The 15,968-nt window shown below is 52.3% G+C and overlaps 1 protein-coding gene across 1 annotated transcript in view; it reads right to left on the bottom strand.

Annotated features, from left to right (window-relative positions):
- The window catches only part of GRID2IP (Grid2 interacting protein), a 93,699-nt gene that overhangs the window by 19,152 nt on the left and 58,579 nt on the right, over positions 1-15,968 (bottom strand). The window contains exons 10-17 of the mRNA XM_063143419.1: positions 14,923-15,030; positions 9,695-9,792; positions 9,459-9,576; positions 7,349-7,674; positions 4,159-4,581; positions 3,536-3,623; positions 848-925; positions 209-405 (exon numbers count right to left, since the gene is read on the bottom strand). Of these exons, the coding sequence (XP_062999489.1) occupies positions 209-405; positions 848-925; positions 3,536-3,623; positions 4,159-4,581; positions 7,349-7,674; positions 9,459-9,576; positions 9,695-9,792; positions 14,923-15,030 (1,436 nt within the window). The remainder of the gene's footprint in view (positions 1-208; positions 406-847; positions 926-3,535; positions 3,624-4,158; positions 4,582-7,348; positions 7,675-9,458; positions 9,577-9,694; positions 9,793-14,922; positions 15,031-15,968) is intronic.

Below are 15,968 nucleotides of genomic sequence, written 5' to 3' on the forward strand. Positions count from 1 at the left end.
GTGGCGGCGGCTTTAGCCCTGCTTTGTGCTGAGGACAAGGATGAAAACCGGCAAAGACACACACACAGCAAGGACCAGCGACAGGCCAAGCTTGAGGGGTCCCGCGGGGCCCTGCCAGCCTGCCCCGCGTCCATGCCAGATGTGGGACCGGGACCAGGCCTGCTCCCACGTGCCTCCACCCCCCAAGCGTGGCTCCCGCGTGCCTCACCTGCAGGACGAACTGATCGGGCTCGCTCAGCTTGCTGGGGTTTCCCTGGTAGCTGTGGTAATGCTGCACCTCCTCAGCGTCCGGCGCGTACAGGAGGAGCTGCTTGATGTGAGAGGCCTCCAGGCGGCCGCTCTCCATGGTCATGAGAGTCCGGCGCAGCTCAAGGTGTGACAGCTTGAGATGAGCAATCAGGATGGCTGGGCGGAGACGGAGAGAGGGGTCAGCAGAGGACAGGCGGGCAGGCGGGCGGGTGGGGGGGACAGGAGGAGGGGGAGCATCCTGCACGCAGGGCTGGGATTTCAGGCCGGGCACCGGCACAAGTGGAAACGGCCCAGGTGGACGGGGGCACCCCGGCGTCCTCCACAAGGAGCCACCGCCAGGCCTTGCAACAGCGCAAGGAGTGCCTCACCACTGCCTCACCCCTTCCGTCACACTCCTAAAAATACCCCGCCCCCTCTCCCCATACAACCGGGGCCCAGGCAGGAGCCCTGAAAGCCAAAGGCGCCCGGCCGTGCTGTAAGGGGGCGCCAGGCGTTCGGGGGGGGCTCTCTGCCGTCTTTACCTTTCCAGGTCCCGGGCGCCTGCCTCTCGACCCCGGGGTCGGCTGTGTACTCGGCTGGCACGCGGGGAGATACTTACATGTGTTATAGGCCTTTTTGTGTGACAGAATCTCAACCACGTCTTTCTTTTTAAAAGACTCTGGCAAAGGGCTTGGCTCTGGAAGAGAAACTGAAAGATTTAATCCAAGATAAGGACGGGGTTCCAAGGACTTTGGGAAGAAGGAGAAACGAAGGGGGTGGGGGAACCATGGGGTGAGGAGGGGGTTGGGGTGGACAAACGGTCCTGCAGGGGACAAATGGAGTGGCAGGGCTGGAATGGTGCATGCTGGGAAACCTTGAATTCCACAATGGGGGACCCCACATGCGCCCCCGGCTGGGGAGTGGGAGCTCAGCTGCAAAGGCAAGACAAGACAAGAGATCCCCAGGAATCCCCAGACAACAGCACCAAACGGGGTCCCGGCCCGTGTGCCCCCCCGCCACCCGCTCCCCATTTCTCCCCATGAGGCAGAGGCAGCACCCCCATGTCCAGCTTCTGCTCCTCAAGGGAGCTCCCCACGCCTCCCCACATCGCCTGCCAAGGCCCTGCCTCTCCGCCTTGCCCTCCCTGCCAAGGCCACGGCCACGCCGGCCAGCCCCTCCTCAAAGTGACCTGCTGCTCCAGTCCTGGCTGCCATGGCAGAGGCTGCTAGTAGCCACCAGCCACTGCCCGGGACAGGTGACTGTGGGTTGGCCCTGTCGTGGCAGGGCAGGACTTGTGGCTGGGCCATCTGGGGCCTCCATTTATGGGGCAGGATTGCTGCTATTGTGCCATGAATGGAGAGGGGTGAACCGCTTTCTCTTTGGTGCAAGGTGGGACTTACAGATGAATAGGAGCAATTTGGGTTGATTTAAGTGAGCTGTTCCCATCTGACAAGGAGACAACCATCTCTCAGGGATGCTTGAAGGTGGATTCCTGCATTGAGCAGGGGGTTGGACTCCATGGCCTTATAGGCCCCTTCCAATTCTACTAGTCTATGATTCTATGCAACCTTTCCAGCCTGGGGAAATATTATGGGCTTTCCTGGAAAACTCTCCCAGTAAGTTGGGGCTGGAAAAGGGGAATTTGGCTCTCACTGGGACAGCTGTTGGGAAAGGCCTCTCCCACACTAGAGGCCTTCAAGAGGCAGCTGGACAAGCATCTGTCAGGGATGCTTTAGGGTGGATTCCTGCATTGAGCAGGGGGTTGGACTCAATGGCCTTGTAGGCCCCTTCCAACTCTGCTATTCTATTATTCTATGTACTCTGCTATGGCGACACCCACTAATTTAACAGGTGATTAGACACATTCATGGAAGGAGAAGGTCTATCAACAGCTATTTGCCAAGATGGCTCATGAAATCACTAGGTCCGGGGACAGTCTGCCTCTGAGCCCCAGTTGCTGGAGGCAACACCTCCATGCCCTCTCTGTGGCCTCCCCAGGGGCATGTGGTTGGCCATGGTGGCAAGCAAGACAAAGGGTTTGTGCCAGGAAGTCATACTCCCCACTGCCACCCTGCGCCCCACGATCCCCTCAGTCGCAAACTCCTTGCGGCCTTCAGGAAGCCTCTTCCAATGTCAGCCTCCCCTGCAAATCTGCAATATGGGGATAATGATACTGGCCTGCCTTGCAGGACTGTTGGAAGGATTACTCACGTAATGGTTGGGAAGCTCTTTGAACAGTGGAAATGCATCATTATCATCGCCATCATCACTACTTCTACTACTACCACTGCTTTATTCACAGTTGGGTCCTGTCACAAGTGAAGCTAAGAATATTCTTGTTCTTTTTTGTACTAATAAATATGGGGGTGGGGAATGTTTGAATATGGATCCTGAGACATCCAAGATGGGAAAGAGCCCTTTAAAATTCGAATGATAGTCAAGCACCCATGTGGGGATATGATCCAAAGGATGTGCTTTGCCCTGCTTGTGTGAACGGGCTCAATCTTGCCGGCTTCTCTGGCGCCAGTCCAGCACATGACACATCTGTAGGCGTCCGGGCCTCTCTCAAACAAGAAGACCCAGGGAAGGGGGCGTGGGCGTTGTTTCTGAGTTCAGATCCATCACTCCGTGAATATGTGTAACGTGGATGATTCCAGCAGTGACCCTTTGGTGTTTCTCATACACACACACCCTCCTATGCAGCCCCCAAAGCACGTGAGACTGTGGGATGGATCAATGAGCCCAGGAATCCCTGACACACTGAGACACAGGGAAAGCAGGCATAGAAAACAAAAGGGGGGGTTCATGCTGCCCTTGTGCCATGGGGGGTGGGGGTGGGGTGGGATTCCACATGCTGTGAATGCCTGGGAAGCCCCCTGAGACAAGACTCACAGCAGATCCCTCGAGCAGATCCCTCGTTGCTAAGCCTGGGCCCAACTCTATTTTCCAGGCCCCCAGTTCTATCCCTCAGAGCCCTGAGAGTCTACTGGTGCAAGGCAGGGTGCTTTTTCTCAGCTTAATGGACGTGCAAGGGAGGGGTTGCAACAAGGGAGGGGAAAGCTTAACGCTCATCTCCCCACCTGCTGCAACATCCCCCCACAAGGCAATGGAGCATAGAAAAACCACTTCTATTCGTGCCAACTGACAGGTGGGGCCCTGAACTCTTTATGTGCCCCGCCCCGTCCCCAGCCGCAGCAGTGCCAGCCCCCCCATCCCTCTCACTGCCTCTGCCCATCTCCGAAGACCGTCCGGAGAGGGTCCCTGGCCCCCTCCCTCGGCCAGGAGGGCATGCAGGTGGAGGACTCACTTGCTGGCTTCTGGGTTCCAAAATGCAGCTCCAGGTCAAGGTACTTGACCATGTCACTCAGCTTGTCGTAGTCCGAGTCCTCGCCAAGCTACATGAGGGACGAAACACGGCAAGTAAGACGCAGGGGCTGAGAGCCGCCGTGCCCTTTGCTCTTGGCTTCGCCATCAAGGGCATCCCCACCAATGTGCAACAGGCTGATCATACCATATTCTGGCTATTCGGGGTCAGCCCCATTGCACTTTGCATGGGCCCCCTCCCCGCCTGCAGAGAGGCAGCCAGGACCACACAGAGCATGTGGGACGGCCACAGCGCAAGGCCACCCTGCCATCCCTCTGCCGAAGTTGCTAAAATTACTAGGCATTCAACTGGGGGCGGGGGTGCTTTCGGGAGCCAAAATTGCACATTTGGAGCTGTGGATTGGTGCCCCCAATAGAGCAGCCGGCTGACAAACGGTTCATATATAGGGAAGGGGGAGCAGCGACACCTTGCACCCGTTTTCAACTTCCACAGAAATTTTCATCAGGCAAAATGGCAAAGACAGAGAGAGCCGGAGCCAGCAGACCAGTGAGGCTGGATGTACGTTCTGGGTAGGGGGGCTGCCCCAGCCAGCTCCCAGGCCTTACCTGCCCCCAGATTGTGCCTTCCGAATTTTCCACCTGCTCCCAGCGCAGCCGTTTGACGCTCATGTGGTTGGACTCGCTCCTGCGGTGGATGATTCCCCGAGGCACACAGGGTACTGGCGGGGGAGGGGGTGGGGGAGGGGGAGGGGGGGCTGGGTGGGGGTGACCAGACAGCGGGTTGGGATGGGCAGACGAGGAGGAAGAGGAGGAGGAGGGGGGCCTCCCAGCCTCGGTGTTCCTGTACTCCTCAGTGGGAGCATGGAACTGGGGAGGCGGCGGGGGTGGCGGGGGGCTGATGGGCGGGGGCGGGACGTGGTCAGACAGGGTGGAGTAGGTCAAGGAGCTGCCTTCGCTGCTACTGAGGTCCTCGCTGGCGCTGCTCATGTCGTTGGTGACGTAGCTGCCCTGGTCATCATGGAAACTCATCTGAGGAGAGGAAGGCAGGAGAGGAGAGCTCAGAGTCCGGCCGTCCAAAGGGGCAGCCCCAGAGCAAGACAGGGGGTCTCTCTCTTGAAGGAGCGGTCGTGGGGTGAAGAAGGAGGTCCGTTGCCGTGCTCTTGCTCACAAGCAGAACCATTAAGAGAGGTCCATTCGCCACTCCCTACCTTCACAAGGTGGGAAAAGGCCTTCTGGGTGTTGGCTCCCTAATTCTGGAATACTCTCACCTGCTTTGTTGACCTGCAACTTCCCAAGGCCTTCCAGACAATATTTTAGCCCTGCTGGTTTGTTAAAACCTGGCTTTTTAGGTCTTGCAGCCTATTAGTCAATGGGCCTGTTCAGGTGACACAGTATACCAAGGTTAGGCTGCTAACTCTTTGCAGCTAATAGTTAGTGAGCATATTTAAATAGTTCACATGACAAGCTAGGCCATAAGGTTTAGCTCCAAACGTTTCACCGCCGTGGCTTAAGCGTGTCGCCTGAACAGGCTCTTTATTATTATTATTATTATTATTATTATTATTATTTATTTATTTATATAGCACCATCAATGTACATGGTGCTGTACAGAGTAAAACAGTAAATAGCAAGACTCTGCCGCATAGGCTTACAATCTAATAAAATCATAGTAAAACAATAAGGAGGGGAAGAGAATGCAAACAGGCACAGGGTAGGGTAAACAGGCACAGGGTAGGGTAAAACTAACAGTGTCTGTTGTGATAGTTTTCATTTTTAATATTAGCACTTTAACCGTTTTTCAGTTTTTAAAAATGTTAACCACCAAGGGGATTTTTATGGAAAGCAATCTAAAAAGATTTCTAAAATCTAAATAATAAAGAGCAACCTCATCTCTTCTCTTTCTTGGCTGTTCCGACGGCTTACAGAGTAGTTGCAAATGGCCAGAATGAAGCGGCCGCATCCGTGCGTTGGCCCTGGCAGGACCCTCCCAAGTCGCCCCCTGCCCTGATACATCTGCAGAAAAATCGACAGAAGCCCCACCGGGCCATCGCAATGCCTTGGATCCTGCCACCTCAGAGGTCACCAGCAGCCCCCGAGTAAGCCAGGTGTGGGCAGGCTGTTAGCCAGGTGTGAGATCTGCCTTCTAGCAGCAAACCAAACAGATCCCACAAACAGATCTGCCCACCCCACCCCGGGCTTATGGGAGCCAGGTGCAAAATGGCGGCTCTGGTGAGTGGACGTCTACTCGGCATGGAGGCGCCTCTGAGCACATGTGCAGCCCAGGAATGTGCGAGCAGTACCAGCACCAAGCCCATAAGTCCTTTCACAAAAAATCCTCTCTCAGTTTCCCCCAAGCATTCTTTTTCAGCAATCAAATTTAAGGAAGTGGGACAGAGGTGCAGGGGGCGGGGTGGGGGAGAAGTGTTTTAGTTGTTACTATTATTAGACAGTTAGGAGTTAGAACCTCTTGCCAATCTACTCAGAATCACCCAGAGGTCTACCAGTAGGTCTCAATCTACATTCTGCCAATCCCTGGTGTAAGCAACTAATATTGACATAAACAAGGCTGAAGTGGTGAACCTGGAACACGGAGGAGCCCATGTCAGCCTCATTGGGTGGAACGGCTTCTCATGGCCCTCTCCAGAAGGACCAGACACTGTTCCAATGCACGTTCTCTGTCATTTGTTTCACTGCATCCCAAATTTTCTCCTTGCGTGAATACGTCTGTGAAGGTTCGAGGCCCACTGAGGAAAGGTAATAAAATCAGGCCTTAGAAGCCTGGGTGTTTCTGTTGGGAGGGGGGTATCCCTGAGAGGAGTAGTTTCATTTCTCCCACTAAGATTAATTTCCTTGTTTAAGTTTCATTTCTCTAGTTAAATTATTTCTGAAAGAGTGAAACAGTACTTTCTGTTTTGGGGGAAGAGGGTATAAAAGAGGGACAGAGCCAGCCAGGAGACAGCCAGAGAAAGAACAGAGCATGAGAAGCAACAGAAAGAAGCAGCTTGAAGAAGTCTAGCTGCAGCGTTGGGTAAAATAACTTATCATAGAATCACAGAATAGCAGAGTTGGAAGGGGCCTACAAGGCCATCAAGTCCAACCCCCTGCTCAACGCAGGGATCCACCCTAAAGCATCGCTGACAGATGCCTCTTGAAGGCCTCTAGTGTGGGAGAGCCCACAACCTCCCTAGGTAACTGATTCTATTGTTGTACTGCTCTAACAGTCAGGAAGTTTTTCCTGATGTCCAGCCAGAATCTGGCTTCCTTTAACTTGAGCCCGTTATTCCATGTCCTGCACTCTGGGAGGATCGAGAAGAGATCCTGGCCCTCCTCTGTGTGACAACCTTTGAAGTATTTGAAGAGTGCTATCATGTATCTCCCCTCAAACTTCTCTTCTCCAGGCTTGTGTTTTTGCAACTTTTATTTTAATGCATTTTGTATCACTCAGCTCTAATGACATTAATTGTAATTTGCCCGTTTTAATATGTTAGTAAACTGTTTTATTAAACCTAAAGCATCTGGTATGCCAATCACCCCACATCTATACCCTAAAACCCATGTTACTGGGAAGGAGAAGGGGAAAAGAAGGACGGTGGGACTCTTAAGAAGACAAGAGATGCTTAAACAGTTGCTCAAGGGGTTCAGGACATAGAAGGAACCTTGACAAGGTCCCCTTGGCCTATTTTACCAGCTCCTAGAAATTTGGAATTGGAGGAAGGGGGCAATCTTCTTGGCCAGAGCATGAGACCCCAAGAGAAACACTTTTTGCTGGAGAAACGAAATGCTGCCCCCTTCTCACCTCCTCGTAATCGTTCTCAGGCGTGAGGAACTCATCCACGATGGTGATCCGGTGCCCCAGCTGCTCGCTCAGCGCATCCAGGAAGCGGTCCGTGTCCCGGCTGCGTGGGGGGCGGGAGAACGTGAAGAGCTTCTTCCTCCGAGACAGTGGGCTCAGCCCATAGCCGATGTGCTTGGGGGAAGGGGCCGGGCTGCTGTCCAGGCTGACGTAGGGGTTGGATTCTGTGCTGCTGGGGGAAGGGAGGCCGCCATGCGAGTGGTAAAAGCAGGGCTGGGCAGGGGAGGCGTCCTTCTGCCAGGAGATGGTCAGGCCCGTCTTCCGTGCACCTGCAGCAGGTACAAAGGGAGCAAACGGGGCCCTTAGAAAGGCAGGTTTCGCACTCGCCCCTGGGGCCAGCCTAGGTCAGTTGGATGCTTGCAGGATGTCCACGTAAGCAGAAAACACATTTCTCCTCCCCCCCACCAATAGGGAGAAAACAGGCACAGCAGTATCACTAGACCTCATTCAGGTCATCTTGGGACATCTAGAAAAACTCGGTGCTAAGCAAGGAAATGAGTTAATTTCCACCTGCCGAAAGACATCTAATAATTTAACACTGGGAGGGAAGGGTGGGAGAAAGGACAATAAATCTTAAGGGTGTTATCTGCGGTTTAATAGGTGCCATCCAATTCAGGGAAGGAAGATATATGAGAAGGCTGCGTGTGCTTTCATTGGGGCTGGGGTGTGGGCTGTGGAATGGAGGACAGAAGCAATGTTACACAGGATGGACGGAACTGAAAATGAACTGGAATATTTTGGTATTCAATTATCTGTCTGTCCGTCTGTCTGTCTGTTTGTCTATCTATCTATCTGTCTATCTAGGCACCATATGAGAACAGGTCTGACAAGTCCTTGCCCCAAGGGGCTTACAATCTAAACATAGGCACAACGAGACAACAGAGGAAGGGAGAGGAAATGCAATTGGAACAGGCAGGAGATGAAAGTCTGGCCATTTCGGGCACCTGCACTTCGGCTTCGTTGCTGCAGGGCGAGGGGATGGGGGGACGTGGGGGGGTTGTCCCAAAGGCTTCCTGGAAGATGTGCGTTTGGAAGAGAGACTTGAAGGAAGTAAGGGGAATGGTCACACAGATGCATTCTGGGAAGTAGTTCCAGGAGAAAGGGGCAGCGAGGAAGAAAGGGTGGAGTCGTTCCAGAGAGCCTTAAAATGGCCACTGGTGAGGGGGCTTGATGCAAAGGCCACAGAGAGGGGGCTGTAAGAGCAGAGATATGGGGTGGGGGTGGGGCGTGGCGTGGCAAGACCGTGGAAGGCTTTGCAGAAAGGTTCAGGAGATTGTGTAGGATCTGGGAGCGGGCAGGAAGCCGGCGCAGGCTTTTAAGGAGGGCGCCACACAGTCTGAGCGACGAGAGGTGAACCATTTTGGCAGCCAAGTGCTGGAGGGATGTGAGCAGACCAAAGTGAGACAACAGAAGACCGGAGGGAAGAAGCTTTCCATCGCCAAGGAGAAAGAGGACGCAGGCACAGACCACGCTGATGCAATTTGCTTCCAGATCAATCCGCTGCTTTCTGATGAATGAATTGACATGAATGGTTTTGTATGTTATTAATGTGCTGCATTTTTAAAGGTGTTTGCAGAATGACTCTGCCGCTGGCTTAATTGAGCATGGGCGCGCACGCACACACACACACACACATATATATAGTCTTAAGGGAAAGACAAAGTGGGAGGGTGCTGTTGCACCATGTCCTGCTTGTGGGTCCCTGGTCAGCAGCTGGCAGGCCCCTGTGTGAACAGAGTGCTGGACTAGATGGACCCTTGGTCTGATCCAGCCTCAGGGCTCTTCTGATGTTCTTATGAAAGAATCTGCCAAGGGGGCTTTCTTTGGCACCCGTCTCTACCCCGCGAGAGATACGGCCTGGGTTCAGTTTCTCGCAGAATCAAAGCAAGCTGCATCTCTTCTGCCCTTGACGCACAGCGATGCAAGGAGAACAGCGTCAGCTTGCTCTTTGGCTCCCGAGGCCCCTTCTGAATCATTCTGTGCACCGGCCCCTCATGCCAGCTCAAATTCACCACCTGGCTCTGCTACGAAGCTGCGAGGCGGAGGATTTTACCTGCTGGGTTTGCTTGCTCTGGAACTGGAGGAGACGCGCGGTGCACGGCTAAGCTGCTCAGCTTCCCTGCAAAGCCAGTGGTCAGGCGGGTTTCCAGTTCTGCATAGACAGCCGACATCTGAAAGCAGAAGGGAGGGAGGGAGGAAGTGGTCCCTACGTGCTCAGAGGCACACCACTGCCTCCCCCCAACCCCACCCCACGTACACTGCTGTCTTCTTCCCTCATGAGTTTCTCACCATTTTGGGGTTGGGTGTCTCTGGGAGGGAAGTCCCGTCTCCTGCTTGCCTTTCCCCAGGAGCTAAACGGACGACCACCTCAGGAGCTTCATCGGGACCTGTTGCGAAGAGAAAACCAGGGGGGTGGGTGCGTGGATGGGCACCCTGCCAGGTCCAGCCTGCATGTGGCCAGCTAGGGGGTAAGGCAGAGATCCATTTGAAGTTCTTAAGTGGTCCAGGTCAGGCCGAAGTCCAGGTCCAGGGCACAGCATACCCACATCCCTTCTTAGTGACCTCTTGCTCAGGCTAAAGAACCAAACCTGAACCAACAATTCTATAAGGCCGCCCAAGGCCCTCCCTCCTGCAGGGGTGGGCAGCCCACAAGCCTGGGGAAGCTTCGCCCACTTTCCCCCACAGCCCAGCTGAGCAGAAGAAATAGAACAAAAGAAATAGAAAGGGAGGCGGAGTTGCACTATATGTTAAAAATACCTATCCCTGCAGAGAAATACAGGCGGATGAGACAGGAAGCCCCATCGAGAGCAACTGGATTAAAATAAATGGAGCAAAGAATAAAAGGAACATGATAGTTGGAGTCTACTACTGACCAACAGATCAATGAGAAGACGAGGATGAAACTTTTGAGAAACAAATTGCCAGTGTTTCAAGGAAGTGTGATGTAGTAGTGATGGGGGACTTCAATTACCCTGATATCTGTTGGGAGACCATTACTGCCAAAAGCAGCCCTTCCAAGAAATTCCTGACATGTATGGGTGATAACTTTCTCCTACAGAAAGTGGAGGAAGGAACTAGAGGATCGGCAATCCTTGACTTGTTATTGACCAATAGGGATGACTTAGTGGATAAAGTGGCAGTTATGGGAACTCTGGGGGAAAGTGAATTCTTGATTTTAAAGGAAGCAAAGGTTATGTGTAGCCATACACGTACTCTGGATTTTAGGAAAGCTGATTTTAATAAACTCAGAACTATGATATGTAAGGTCCCGTGGCAAATGAGCCTAATGAGAAAAGGAGTGCAAGATGGGTGGGAGTATGTAAAGAATGAGCTGAGATTAGCGAGGGATGCTAAAAGAATTTAAAAGGCTTTCTTCTGATATGTGAGTAGTAAAAGACAAAGGAAAGAAATGGTGGTTCAGCTGCTTAATGAGGATGGCAAATTGATAACAGACGACAAAGAAAAGGCTGAAGTGCTCAATTCCTACTTTGCCTCAGTCTTCTCTCAAAAGCGGGTCTATGACCTGCCCCGGAAAAAGTGAAGCACAAGTTGAGGGGGCAGGATTGCAGTTTGAGATTGATAAAATTAGGTCAAGGAACACCTAATTTCTTTGAATGAGTTCAAATCTCCAGGGCCCGATGAACTGCATCCTAGAGTAATGAAGGAGCTAGCGGAAGAACTCTCAGAACCTTTGTCTATTATCTTTGCAAAATCATGGAAGACGGGTGAGGTGCCGGACGACTGGAGGAGGGCTAACATTTATTTATTTATTTATTTATTTATTACATTTTTATACCGCCCAATAGCCGAAGCTCTCTGGGCAGTTCACAAAAATTAAAACCACAATAAAACAACATCAGTTATAATAACAGAAATATTAAATGGCATTTCATTGCTTTCACTCACTTCCCAATCAATTTTTTTAAAAAAGCCCCATCTTTCCATCCCACTGTGATGCAAGTTCAGCAGTTTGCAGATCTCAGCTTCCATTTCTCTTTTGTCTAAGCACATCTCCTTCATGGCTGGGACAGAAAACTTTGAGATATACAGGCAGTGCTGAATGGTGACTCATTTGCCAGAACAGGGCAGGGGTCAAGAATGTTCTGCATAGCTCATTGTCCCTGCTCTGGTTAGGAAAAGGAAAATATAAAAGGCACCAGAGGCAGGAAACGAAGAGAAGAAGCCTTGAGGTGCACAGAAGTACATTTATAAAACTTTCTTTGGGGGCACCCTTAGGCCTAACCCACTTGAATCAATCTGCAAAAGAGTGCCTGTGAAGGATTTCTATTCGAAATGTGGACACCTGGAGGCTTCCTTCCTTCTCTCCCTGCCCTGGTTAGCTAGATTAATTCTGTAAAACAATAGATTCTCATTTATTCCATCTATACAATTCGCAGAGATAATTTTTGTTAAAATAAATCAATTGTCCATATCTTCAAAAAGGGCAAAAAGGAGGAACCTGGGAACTACAGACCAGTCAGTCTGACATCCATCCCTGGGAAAATTCTGGAGCAGATTATAAAGAAGTCAATCTGTAAACACCTTGAAATCAATGCGGTGATCACTAGAAGCCAACATGGATTTGTCAAGAACAAGTCCTGCCAGACTAATTTGATCTCATTTTTTGATAGGATAACTTTCCTTGTGGACTGTGGGAATGCTGTGGACGTCACATATCTTGACTTCAGCAAAGCTTTTGACAAAGTACCCCATGACATTCTGATTAACAAACTAGCTAAAAGTGGGCTAGATGGAACAACTATTAGGTGGATTCACAGTTGGCTACAGAATCGGACTCAAAGGGTACTTATCAATGGAACCTTCTCAAACTGGGGAGAGGCAACGAGTGGGGTGCCGCAGGGCTCAGTCCTGGGCCCAGTGCTCTTCAATATTTTTATTAATGATTTGGATGAGGCGGCACAGGGAATGCTTATCAAATTTGCAGATGACACAAAATTGGGTGGGATAGCTAATTCCCTGGAAGACAGAAACAAACTTCAAAGTGATCTTGATAGGCTGGAGTGCTGGGCTGAAAACAACAGGATGAAATGTAATAGGGATAAGTGCCAAGTTCTACATCTAGGAAATAGAAACCAAATGCACAGTTACAAGATGGGGGATACTTGTAAGGACTGAGGGGACAGGAGCAGGCAGAAGTAACATCGGGCCTGCTCCTGCTGGACTCTTCCCCCCCCCCCCACAGGGCAAACTGCCATCTTGGCCCTGTGGGGAAGAAGAAGGACCGAGGGGACAGGAGCAGGCAGAAGTAACATCGGGGCCTGCTCCTGCTGGACTCTTCCCCCCCCCCCCCACAGGGCAAACTGCCATCTTGGCCCTGTGGGGAAGAAGAAGGACCGAGGGGACAGGAGCAGGCAGAAGTAACATCGGGCCTGCTCCTGCTGGACTCTTCCCCCCCCCACAGGGCAAACTGCCATCTTGGCCCTGTGGGGAAGAAGAAGGACCGAGGGGACAGGAGCAGGCAGAAGTAACATCGGAGCCTGCTCCTGCTGGACTCTTCCACCCCCCACAGGGCAAACTGCCATCTTGGCCCTGTGGGGAAGAAGAAGGACCGAGGGGACAGGAGCAGGCAGAAGTAACATCGGGCCTGCTCCTGCTGGACTCTTCCCCCCCCCCCCACAGGGCAAACTGCCATCTTGGCCCTGTGGGGAAGAAGAAGGACCGAGGGGACAGGAGCAGGCAGAAGTAACATCGGAGCCTGCTCCTGCTGGACTCTTCCCCCCCCCCCCCACAGGGCAAACTGCCATCTTGGCCCTGTGGGGAAGAAGAAGGACCGAGGGGACAGGAGCAGGCAGAAGTAACATCGGGGCCTGCTCCTGCTGGATTCTCTCTCTCTCTCTCTCTCTCCTCCCTCCCTCCCTCCTTGACTCCTTTTCCTTGTGTGTCATGTCTTTATTAGATTGTAAGCCTGAGGGCAGGGACTGTCTTTTTTGCTATGTGTAAGCCGCTCTGAGAGCCTTTTTTGGCTGAGGAGCGGGGTATAAGTATGATAAATAAATAAATAAATACTTGGCTCAGCAATACTACAAACGAGAAGGATCTTGGAATTGTCGTAGATCGCAAGCTGAATATGAGCCAATAGTGCGATATGGCTGCAAGAAAGGCAAATGCTATTTTGGGCTGCATTAATAGAAGTATAGCTTCCAAATCACGTGAGGTACTGGTTCCTCTCTATTCGGCCCTGGTTAGGCCTCATCTAGAGTATTGCGTCCAGTTCTGGGCTCCACAATTCAAGAAGGACGCAGACAAGCTGGAGCGTGTTCAGAGGAGGGCAACCAGGATGATCAGGGGTCTGGAAACAAAGCCCTATGAAGAGAGACTGAAAGAACTGGGCATGTTTAGCCTGGAGAAGAGAAGATTGAGGGGAGACATGATAGCACTCTTCAAATACTTAAAAGGTTGTCACACAGAGGAGGGCCAGGATCTCTTCTCGATCCTCCCAGAGTGCAGGACATGGAATAACGGGCTCAAGTTACAGGAAGCCAGATTCCGGCTGGACATCAGGAAAAATTTCCTGACTGTTAGAGCAGGATGACAATGGAATCAGTTGCCTGGTGAGGTTGTGGGCTCTCCCACCCTAGAGGCCTTCAAGAGGCAGCTGGACAAGCATCTGTCAGGGATGCTTTAGGGTGGATTCCTGCACTGAGCGGGGAGTTGGACTCGATGGTCTTATAGGCCCCTTCCAACTCTGCTATTCTATGATTCTATGCCCAGCCTCCACGGTCCGGCCAGGTCAATGACCAGCAGTGCCCTTCTCTGCCCCTAGCCTGGGTGGATGGCAGCCTCTTTCCCAGTGGTACAGGGAGTTGGGTGGATGGACCCTGCTGCCGACCCCCTGGCTTGAGCCCCCTGGCATCTTCCAGGTATTTAGATCAAGTAAAAAAAGGTGGACAAGAAATCTAAACAAATGAATTAAGGGATGATCTCACTGCTCTCGCTGTCAGGAGAAGCTGGGCGTCGGAGCCTACTAGGCGCTGTGCTCTCCACCGTGACTCTCCCCACGTTGCACCGCTTCCAAACACACAAGGGAGACCCTCTGCTTGTGGACCTTGTCTCCTTGAGCAGCCCAACTGAGTAATTCCCCCAGTGTGCAGTCCCAGAGGCACGCTGGACAGAGCTGCCTTCCCGCATGGGGCCCTCCAGTGGTTTTGCCCTTCACCCCCCACCAGTCCTGGCCAGCATGGCCAATGGACAGGGATGCTGGGAGTTGTGGTCCAAAACATGTGGGAGGCACCAGGTTAGGGGAGGCTGATGCAGAGAATGGGAACGCTCTCGGCTGGATCTTCGTTCACTGCTGGAAGCGACCCTGGGGCCCACATCTCAGGTCAGGTTCTGTTTCCCTGCCGCTCCAAACAATATTACCACCCTCAAGTCCTAGAAGAGGCGACAGCAGAGGTGGGAGGAGACAGCCTCCCAGGGGTCCGTGGGGGGATCTGTGCAAAAGTAGGAAAGAACAGGATGAGAGCAGGCCCCGCCCCCGCCCCGCCCCTGGGGCCTACCTCCGGCCCCACTGTCTTCAGGGGTGTGGCCATGAACGCTTCGCAGGCACGCTGGGGCTGCCCGTAGGGAGCTGCGGTGCCGTTCTTCAGCCTCTGTTTCCGCTGCAGCTGAAAAAGAAAAGGAAGGACTTTGCCTTAGGGAGGCAGTGCTCAGCCACCATTTTGTAAGGCTTCAATGCTCTCGAACTGAGGGCTTTGGTGGGGAGCCCAGGGCCCAGGAGCCAAGTGAGCTCCACCTGGCGCCTTATTACTGCAGGTTCTGGATGGGTGCATTGCTTGGAGCGCCTTGATGCTTATTTGCAGGCTGAGCTGCAAACTGAATGAGGAAAGAACTGGGCATGTTTAGCTTGGAGAAGAGAAGACTGAGGAGAGACATGACAGCACTCTTCAAGTACTTGAAGGGTTGTCACACAGAGGAGGGCCAGGATCTCTCTTCTCGATCCTCCCAGAGTGCGGGACACAGAACAACGGGCTCAAGTTACAGGAAGCCAGATTCCAGCTGGACATCAGGAAAAACTTCCTGACTGTTAGAGCAGTACGATAATGGAACCAGTTCCCTAGGGAGGTTGTGGGCTCTCCCACACTAGAGGCCTTCAAGAGGCGGCTGGACAACCAACTGTCAGGGATGCTTTAGGGTGGATTCCTGCACTGAGCAGGGTGTTGGACTCGATGGCCTTAGAGGCCCCTTCCAACTCTACGATTCTATGATTCTATGAAACATCTTCTCCTACTAGAACACCTTTTCCCCACTCCAGCCCAAATGCTTTTGCAATTTATTGTAATTAATTAGAACAAAACAATGCGAATTCATTAGATTACAAAGGTTCTCTTTACTCCTTGCCCACATCAGCCAGGGGCTCGTCCACACAGGCGCTTTGCCCTTGGATTACTTTGGAGTGGCGGCACGTGATCCAGGGGCAAAGGCTTGAAGCTCCGCAATAAAGAAGTCAGGGAATTACCCCAACTTTTTTTAGACTGGAGCAATGCTCCGTGCCTCTGCACAGCCTTGTTAAAGAAAAATAAAATTTAAACGGGGTGGGGTTGGA

The sequence above is a fragment of the Elgaria multicarinata genome, chromosome 17 (genome assembly GCF_023053635.1).
Source record: "Elgaria multicarinata webbii isolate HBS135686 ecotype San Diego chromosome 17, rElgMul1.1.pri, whole genome shotgun sequence".
Classification (NCBI taxonomy): domain Eukaryota; kingdom Metazoa; phylum Chordata; class Lepidosauria; order Squamata; family Anguidae; genus Elgaria; species Elgaria multicarinata.